Source organism: Xiphophorus maculatus, chromosome 5 (assembly GCF_002775205.1).
Source record: "Xiphophorus maculatus strain JP 163 A chromosome 5, X_maculatus-5.0-male, whole genome shotgun sequence".
Classification (NCBI taxonomy): Eukaryota; Metazoa; Chordata; class Actinopteri; order Cyprinodontiformes; family Poeciliidae; genus Xiphophorus; species Xiphophorus maculatus.
The window spans coordinates 4,113,744-4,123,510 of NC_036447.1; the positions used below are offsets into that span (position 1 = coordinate 4,113,744).

Genomic DNA, 9,767 nt, shown 5'->3' on the forward strand with positions numbered 1-9,767 from the left:
TGTAGTAGCAGAGTATTAAAAGAATTCTGGCAAAATCTTTTGAAATAGTTTACAAGGTATTGGAATAAAATACAATGAATAATTTATAAAAAACTTAATTTGGTCACGAACTCTAAAAATTCGGTTGCAGTGTTGTAAATTGCTACAACAAATAAAAGTTATTTTTGTTTGGATGTGGCGCTTTAGGACTAAAGTTGTCAGGGAATCTCCTGGTTGCTGCACATCGTTTTCCTCCGCTGCCACCTAGAGGTAATGATTGCGAATTGCATCCATTTAAATACTTGGACTTAAATGTTTTTGCCTGTTTATTTAAGACATTTAAAAAAAACTAATATTTTTACAAATGAAACATAAAAGAAAGTTAGATTAGTCTAAAAATATATACTTTTTAAGTCATTTGCTTGCTTTTTTCGGAGCATTAAAATGACGTCACCGGAAGCCGGAAAAGAATGAATTAAACGGGACTGACATGTAAAGTGTTGCACCTCTGAGCGGCTGGTGCGAGGTCACAGTAAGTTCGGTCTTTGGTGTTTATTGATATTTCATCTGAGAAAAAAAACACTATCACAGTTTATGTTAACTTATCAACGCACATGCTAGCATTGAGCTTTAACCGTTAGTTAAATGTGAGGTGCATACGCAGCCGTTAATGAACATTAAACAACAGTTTTTGGAAACTTAGGCGGTGTTTGGTAATATCGCCCAGAAAATGTGATGTTTACCATTTTTTTGGTGAGACTTTCAGGTGGTGGTTCATGTCTCATTTTCTTCCAGACAATGAGACGGTTAGGTGTTCGTCTCCTCCGCCACTTCTACCGTCCTCCGCTCACTGGTCATAGGCTTCTCCATCAGGGGGGATTCTTAACTGGTTACCTCCCGGGTCACAGCAGCGTTATTCCGGGTTCCGGCTGCCACATCCACGGGAGTGTGAGCAGCACTGCTGTCAGCCAGCACATCCAGGCCCTGAGTGGGCCCGAACAGAGACTGTTGGATAAACTGTATGATGGACTAATCTCTGGACAGAGGGCCTCCCTGGCGGAGTCCATCACGCTGGTGGAGACCCAGCATCCCAGGAAGAAGGAGCTGGCTCAGGTGTTGCTGCAGAAGGTGCTGGTCTTCAGGAGGGAGCAGGAGAGCAGAAATGGAGGAAAACCAGTGGCCTTTAGAGTAGGTGTGTGGTACAGAGGCAGCAATGATGCTTTTCCATGCCAACACATAAATAAGAAATAATGTCCTTAACACCAACAAAGATGAAGGAAGTTTATTCCTATTCCAAAGAGTTTAATATGATGGTGTATATCATATTACACCAATGTACCTTACATAAAAAAGGAGTAAATTTCAATTGGAAAACATTTATATTTGCCTATAAATGTTTTTATAGGCAACAATAAAACATTTATAGGCAACATTCAGCATCCACCAAATAAATGTTGGTGAAGTATTCAGTGAGCTGGAAAAAGGGTGCATCTGCAGATAAAATCTTTTAATATCAACTTTTGGAAAGCTCAAGTCTTTCTGCTTAATTAGACAGCAAAAGGTGCTTAATGTGAGTTTTTTTCTTACAGAATTTGAATGAGGTTAATAAAATATTGACACTTGAGTTCTGTGTACAACACATTTACAGAGTAAGAAGTTTTTTAATCTTAAATGCAAAAATGCTAAGATTTTGCTCTGAATATATTGGTAATGGTCTTTAAGAGTCTCTATGCTCCAGTTAACGATTAATCGATTACTGAATTAGTTGACAATTATTTCAATAATTGATTAATCATGATTAATCTTTCTGCCCTGGGTCATTATGTTAGAATTTCTGCCTTTTATACAAAAATAAATTTCTTTTAATGCCAAAGCATTATGTTTAAAATAAAATAAAGCACTTTGTTATTTGTATTGATTTCACAGTAATAAGGCATGTTTTATGTAACTCAGTTTCTCCATCAGGCTGAAAAATGTTCCAAACTATACCACAGCTTTACTATAATGTTGATTAATTCTCTACTTGTTTTTGGTTTAGGTTTATCTGGCCCTCCTGGAGCTGGGAAGTCGTCATTCATTGAGGTGGTGGGAAAAATGTTAACTGGACTGGGACATAAAGTGGCGGTGCTGGCTGTTGACCCGTCCTCCTGCACTTCAGGAGGTGACAAATAAGAGTTAAAATATGGTCCTTCAAAATAAAATTCAAGCTCCAACTAAATTCAAGCTCTAACTAACTAACTGAGTTCTGGTTGCAGGGTCTTTGCTAGGGGATAAAACTCGTATGACTGAGCTTTCTAGAGACATGAACGCTTTCATCAGGCCGTCGCCGGCTTCAGGGACGCTCGGCGGCGTCACCCGGACAACCAACGAGGCCATTGTGCTTTGTGAGGGAGCAGGATATGACATCGTTCTAGTGGAGACTGTTGGTAAGGCAATCTATAGTAAAGCCACATAAGAAATTGAAGCGTAATTGTCATTGTAATTTCATTTAGTGCTGAAACGATTAATCGATTATTGAAATAATCGTCAACTAATGTAGAAATCGATTAATCGCTAACTGAAGTATACCCATTTGCTGAATGAATAACACACTCATAACAATAGTTAAGCCAAAACTGAATACAATATATTTACTTTTTGCATTTAAAATAAAAACACATTAGTCTGTGAATATGTTTTAGTCAAAACACCTCAAATGACAGTTTTAGCTTCACCCAGTTCAAATTCACTAAAGGAGTGCTAGGTTACTGCATTTAAATATTTATTTTATTATTTTAAAAAAAACAATAACATTTTGTTTTTCATCTTTTAATGTATTTTATTTTTACTAAAATTGGAGATTATTTATTGCGGATGTTGAACACTATTTCAATTTAATCCAGGTATCCGCACATCCCTTATTTCATTTATCTAAAATTAAGCCATTAAAATTAAAATTTATTAAAAAAGTAAGTTGGCCTTTAAACACAGGTCTTAGATTTTGTCTTCACACTACTATTTAATTGCATATTTTCAATGTATTTTATTTTTCGCGGTTCTTTTCTGTCAGACACTCAGACGTCTTCATTGTGTTGTGACTCGAGACCATTTAAGCTACCGCTAACTAGCTAGCTAGCTAGACTTTTTGTAAGTGTCATGGGTAAGTGCAAATTTATTTTTGCCTGAACAAAATTCTTACATTTCTGTGCAGATATAGGTCTTAAATTCCATGATAATTGTCTTAAAAAGTATTAAATTTGATTCACTAAAACCTGTAGAAATGTTTTTCATAATTTCTGATATGATATAGCTGGCTATAGGTTCATATTATTAGCCTGAAAAGAGTTTTCTTATCAGATTAAAGAACACCTGGTAAAAAGGATACTCCAGCAGATGGGTGGCTTAATTGTGCAAACAAAAATTAATAGTTTTGTGTTATACTGATTTGGTGAAAGTTGTTTTGGTTCTTCTTGTGCTGCAGAACAAAGCTAGGATTGACAGTCACAGGAAGTATTTGTAACTGTTAATACACACTTTTCGATCTTTAGTGATACTCGGACAGTTTGGTCACCAGGCCCCTGATTTGCATATCAAGGGTAAAATTTATTCACTGAGAGGAATCTCAAGTTTGTTCGACTTCATAAATATTCATTTATGATTCACCCAAACAATTCCTCAGAAGAACTTTTTTCCTTATCCACTTCTTTATTTGCTGTTAAGACATTCGAAGTTGAGTTTACAATGCAAAGAAATACAACATTTTCTCTGTAGGAGAAGTTTTTATGACGTTTTGGTGCGACCTTTTGGCTTTTTTCAGTGAAAGTTAAAGTTCTGGTCTTGCATTACTGACTGAAACATTTTTTGCTGTTTCAGGTGTTGGCCAGTCTGAGTTTGCAGTGGCAGACATGGTTGACATGTTTGTGCTTCTGATCCCACCAGCAGGTGGCGATGAACTCCAGGTAGGTGAGGAACAACACACTGAAACAACAGAACATTATTTATCTGTTATCTATCTAAAAAAAGGTTTTTGTGTTTTCCTAACAATTAGCAACCGCTACGGGTTCAGAAGTTGTTTTTACAGTTCTTACAGATTTTATGTCACTGCATTTTATCTCTGACTTTATGTGAGTGACTTAAACATAGAATGTCTCTTGTTTTAGGTCAGTTGTAAGTTATTTCCAAGTTATTTCTATTTGCTAAATGTCACAATAATTAGAGAAAAAATATGTCGGCCCATATCTACATTCAACTAAACACAGCAATAGCTTCACCAGTAGAAGAGTAAAGTTTTCCCAGTGGTTTAGCTTGATGTATCAGGTTATAATCATACTCTGATAGATTTGGAGACATTTTTCCAAATCAAGATGTGAGATGTTGACTTATCCTACCTTCAATGCTGAAAAGGTGCAACAACTAAGTATTTAAGGTTGTTTACATTTAATCAATCAGCGTCCAGAAGATTTTGATCATTTATTTTCTTACTGTTGAATTATAATGGAAAAAATGGGATTTATTCTTTTTTTTTTCCTTTTTCATTCGCACCAAACTTGTTAAAATTAGAATGCGTGTGCATTTTTCCTCCTGTAGAGTTAACATTTTTGTCAAAACAGACGAGTTGATGATGTCTTATTTGCGGAAGTCTAGGTTTGTTTTGCTGACAAAAACTATATGCTAATCAGTTTATTAATTAGGATAATTAGTGGCTTCATTAGGCCAGCTCATTATGATTCATATTGTTGTGATTGAGGTTAGACAGGAAGGTGAGATGACATTCGTTTTGATTATAATAGAGGTTTTTTCATTAGAAACGTGATGCAGACTTAAAATCAGATTGAAGAATTTATTAACACTGAAACAATGTTAGAAAAACAGTTAAAACATGTTTTTAATTACATAATTTTAATGCAATTTGGTGTAATTGCTAACCACTTCACCAAAACAACTGTATGCTTTTTTTTTGTAGAGAACATTAAGTGTTTGTTGGAAAATATTTGCTATTTTTAGATCTTAAGAAGGCGTTTCACACTGTCAGACATTACGTTCTTCTGATTAAACTTATTAAAATCTTTCTATGATGTCATATTGTGGCTTAAGTCCTGCTTATCAAACAAAACTCAATGTGTCACTGTAGAGTGGCAATGAAAAGTGAATAGTATGGAAAAAATGCAATACCAGTGGAAATATTTAAAATGAGTAAAACTGCAAATACTAACATCTTTGTAAACAGTTATTGTTTGGAGGAAGGATCTAAGATAATGCTCCTTTGTGTACTTATGATGCAGCAATCTGTAGGAAATGAAATTAGCATTATGCTAACTGTTGTGTTTATGGCATTACTGTACATTCATTAATATGCACTATCCTGTTTAAATAAAATATATTTAAATTCATCTGTAACAAAAGTGAATATAGTCTGTGTAAGATCATATAAAGTTAAATCACTGTTTGCCCTAAAAAGAAGAAATGTTGAGAGGAAATTGACTTTTTCATTATGTACACAAAACTTATTTTATCCAGTACTGTATTTAAAGCTAATATTCTTAACATTTAATTTGTATTGCTTCAAACCTGCTGTGTTGGTAATAATTTGAAACCACAAAAAGAGTTTCAGCTCAGATGAAATCATGTGGCATAACTTTACTGTCAGTTAATAAAAGCCAAGAAAACATTTCTTGTACAAAGCTGCAAATTGTTTTTCTTAGAAAGCAGCTTCTGATAGCTGCTTTTTATGGCAATGTATGCCATTTGTAACAGAAATGGCATACAAGTTTTAATTATTATAAAATGTAAGTGTTATGCAGAAAACTTTGGAGTAACATTGAAAACTTATTCTTAATTTCCATGCCTATATTCTGCAAAAGTCCTTGTTGTTAGAGTAACAGTTAATTATTTCAACTTAAACGATCCTGAAAACCATTATTCTTTCAGTCTGTGCACAGATCTGTCAGAGTTTATTTAAATAACTTTCAAATAATTTTCTGTCCAGGGCATCAAGAGGGGCATTATTGAGAGAGCCGACTTGGTGGTGGTGACAAAGTCAGATGGAGATCTGGTGGTGCCAGCCAGACGGATCCAGACCGAATACACCAGCGCCCTGAAACTGCTGAGGAGACAAACCAAATCCTGGAACGCCAAGGTGAGTCTGCGTGAGGAGACGATGGCTGCATGCATGTTAGCCGACACTGGAGGGCGGAAGAAAGGTTTGACAATAACGAAGACGTAATAATAGTATTTTTCATGCTCCATCTCAGCCTTGACCTTGTTCCTTTCTTACTAAAATCCTTCATTTTCAAACAACAGCTTCATCACTTCCGTCACCATCAATTTTAGCGTTTTTCCACATCTTTTCCCTTCAGTGGAGTCTGCTGTCTTCTCTCATTTTTAACTCACTTCGCTACATTCAGTCTTGCTTTGCATGAAACAACAAACATCTCAAATGTTTTCATATCCTTAAACCTTTACACATTTTGTCACATTACAACCCTAAAGTTTTTATGTGGTAGATCAATATAATATTGTGCATAATTGTGTAGTGCAGAGGTCTGCAACCTTTAAAATCCTAGAAGCCATATTTGCCTTCAGTCCAGCTAAATAACACGTTTAGAGCTGCAAATGTCACAACACCTTTTAAAAAAAGAAAACTATTTTTATTTTTAAAGAACTCCATTTACTTCAGTTTTTTAGTTTTTAAAATAAAGAAAAGCACAAAACCTGCCGAAAAAAAGATGGATATGTTTCTTTCTGAAATTTATAGAAAATGAAAAATGTACGTAGCAGATGGAAATGAATATTAGAATAACAAAGATTGTATAAAAGCAAGAGGTCTCACTTTAACAAGCTGTAGGTTTTTTTCTCTGGTGCACTTTTGGTTAAAAAAACCTGTTCATTCAGCAAAGTTATTCACTCTGGGTAGAGTATCAAGAAATTTGTCTCAGGTAAGTGTAGCGATACTTTACATTACTCAAGTAAAAGTAAAAAGTATGGTACAGTTAAGATATCCTGTACCATGTTCCTTTCGTTTCAAATGTTCCTTTGAAATGAAGGAACATTTCAAAAAGTTACTCAGGCAACTCACATTTTTTTGCAACTATGTGCTACTCTGCGTATTTTTCACATAAAATCACAACTAAATATGCAGACTTGTGTGCTTGTCATGTAAAATAATTGAATAAGTCTGGATAGTTCTTCATGGCGATGTGTGGAAGGAGGTTCAGACTATTTTTTTTTTTTTGTCAAACCTGTCAGATGAGTGAGGGTTTTAATCCATGTCTGTGACCCGGTCCCACCCCTCACAAATCCCCTCCTCAGGTGGTCCGAGCCTCCGCCCACACCTTTGAGGGCATCCCAGAAGTCTGGGCCAAGATGGAGGCGTACAGGGCAGCCATGTTGAGCAGCGGCGAGCTGCAGGGCCGGCGGCGGGCCCAGCAGAAGGTCTGGATGTGGAGTCTGATCCAGGAGAACGTCCTCTGGCATTTCCAGAACCACCCGGCTGTCAGAGGGACTCTGCCCCACCTGGAGCAGAAGGTCACCAGGGGAGAAATTTCTCCAGGACTGGCTGCTGACCTGCTTCTCAAATCTTTCTCAGAGTCATCGTAACATGACGACCAACAGAACGTTTGAGTTGAACAAATTCCTCGTGGCCATCGTCGCTGCGCCCCCTGTGGTCAAGGAAGGCAGGACGGAGTGAACTGCTGTGACTCTTTGATTTGCACAAAAAGTGTTTTTAACCTTTCTGAGACACAACCAAATTCTGATTCTTTTTTACTCTTAAGTATGATGGCATATGAAGGCCACCCTAAGAAAAATAAATTAATACAATTACGAGAATTAAGTTGTGCGAAAACAGTCATAACTTTGAAATTTTAAAGTCATAGTACTTTGAGAATACTCGTATGAGAATAAAGACGTACAACTAGAATTAAGTTGGAATATTTTCCAACTTAATTCTCAAAATTATACGAGAATAAAGTTGTAGTGTTACGAGAATAGTTATATTACAACTTTAATATGTCATTCTTGAAATATTACTTTTTGAAATATTACAACTTTATTCTCATATAATACAACTTTAAGCTTGTGTTATTTTGACTTTTTTCCCTTACGACTTTATTCTTGTGATTTTATGACTTTATTGTAATTTTATTTTATTTTATTAGTGTGGCCCTAATACTTCGTCATACGTAAGAGGTGGTGGGCAAGGTGTATCGTTACATCTCCATGGCAATAAGAGTAACAAGTGACTAAATAATGAATCTGATAAAGTTTTAAAGTCAACGCTGGTCCAGTTTTCTCTACAACATTAAAGATTCTCAGTCTTCAGGAAAAAGGTCCAGATTTTGAGGCTTTTCTGCTCCCACGCCTTTTCTATTCACTTTCATAAATTGGGTTCTTTACAGCTTTAAATTGAGCACAAAGAAAATCTTTAAACAATAAGCTAAACAAAAAGAGGCTTCACATATAAATAATTATGACCCTGTTGGAGCTGCTATGGACATTGTTTTATTGTGAAAATCTTTTACAGATGTTTTAACCTGATTGAAATGGTTACATAAAAGACAAATGTGAATCTTAAATCGATTATTTAAGTGTTTGTAATAGAAATTGATGAAGCTTTTCCTCCGTTGTTGTTTACATTGGAAAGAAGGGGAGTGATCAAAGTTACCTGCAAGCATTTTACTCTTGGGATTTGGCTTTTCCTCTTCTGCCTGGGGCCAAAAATACCGGGGTGAGGTTCTCTGTAAAAGACTACGGCAGACTGATCCTGCCAAAATTGACAATAAATATCGAAATAAATGAATGGATTCATAAAGTAACTCATGTACGAAATAGATCTGAAACATAAACAAAAATAACTAACTTATTTGATTATACAATGACAAGTTATTTCATTTCCAACAGTATTATTTTAACGTTGCTATTTGTTTTCTTAGTTTTTTCAAAGATGGACCCAGAAATATAGTGATGGAGTTCTGCACTACAGCTCTAGACTTAATTTTGAGTTTAACCTGAATAAACAGGGCAATGTAAACTGTATAAAAATGGGAAATGTGTGTTTTAGACTGAATGATTCGATTAGCTTTTCAGCACTTCTTTTCTTGGTTTAGTTCGAAGAATAAAGAAGAGAAGTCATATTAAACACAGACATAAGTGTATTTACACAACAATAAAGTATTTATCAGAGAACTCTGCACCAGTATAGTATACTAAAATACACCAAAAGCTTCACAAACCTGGTCAAACGGGTAAAAACAACACAACTTTAATTTGTTCAGTTAGTCCAATGTAAAATAAATTGAAACTGAGAAAAACAATAAGCTGACAAACGTTCTTTCAAATAGTTCAGAAAGTATAAATTAGGAATTCTGAATATAATGTAAAATAAATAAATAAAGGATGAGTGCAGAATTTATCGAATAGATCTGATGATCCATAATTTTTTTCAATATCAGGACTGATGCAGATATTGATATTAATATCTAGTTTAGGCTCTTTTTTTTTTCTGAATTAGACATGAAGCTGTGCGCGAATACTCGACTTATCAACACCTGGTTCTGTATGTTAAATCCTTGAAATTTCCCCCCCACTAGAGGTCTCCCAAACACCACCCAGCTCTGGGCTCATTACCCTAATGACGGGACACACACCTCCCAAACCGCCCTCCCCTTCCCAACGCCTCCTGTCCTCCATCCATTCTTCACTGAGGTTGCACAGGGTGCCAGGTCACTCGGGGGTGAAGACATCAACAGCTGCCACTCTCCTGGAGGACAGGCTGTACTGTAGTCCCTGCTCCCCTCCTCCTCCTTCAAGAA

At 35.8% G+C, this 9,767-nt stretch overlaps 1 protein-coding gene across 1 annotated transcript; it reads left to right on the forward strand.

The window, feature by feature from the left end:
- The first annotated feature begins 443 nt into the window (after window positions 1-443).
- On the forward strand, window positions 444-8,818 carry mmaa (methylmalonic aciduria (cobalamin deficiency) cblA type). Its single transcript, XM_014476185.2, has 7 exons — window positions 444-511; window positions 775-1,171; window positions 2,018-2,140; window positions 2,235-2,405; window positions 3,832-3,917; window positions 5,945-6,094; window positions 7,267-8,818. Exons 2-7 carry the CDS (start codon window positions 778-780, stop codon window positions 7,552-7,554), a joined length of 1,212 nt encoding a protein of 403 aa, XP_014331671.1. The 5' UTR covers window positions 444-511; window positions 775-777; the 3' UTR covers window positions 7,555-8,818.
- The last annotated feature ends 949 nt before the right edge of the window (window positions 8,819-9,767 follow it).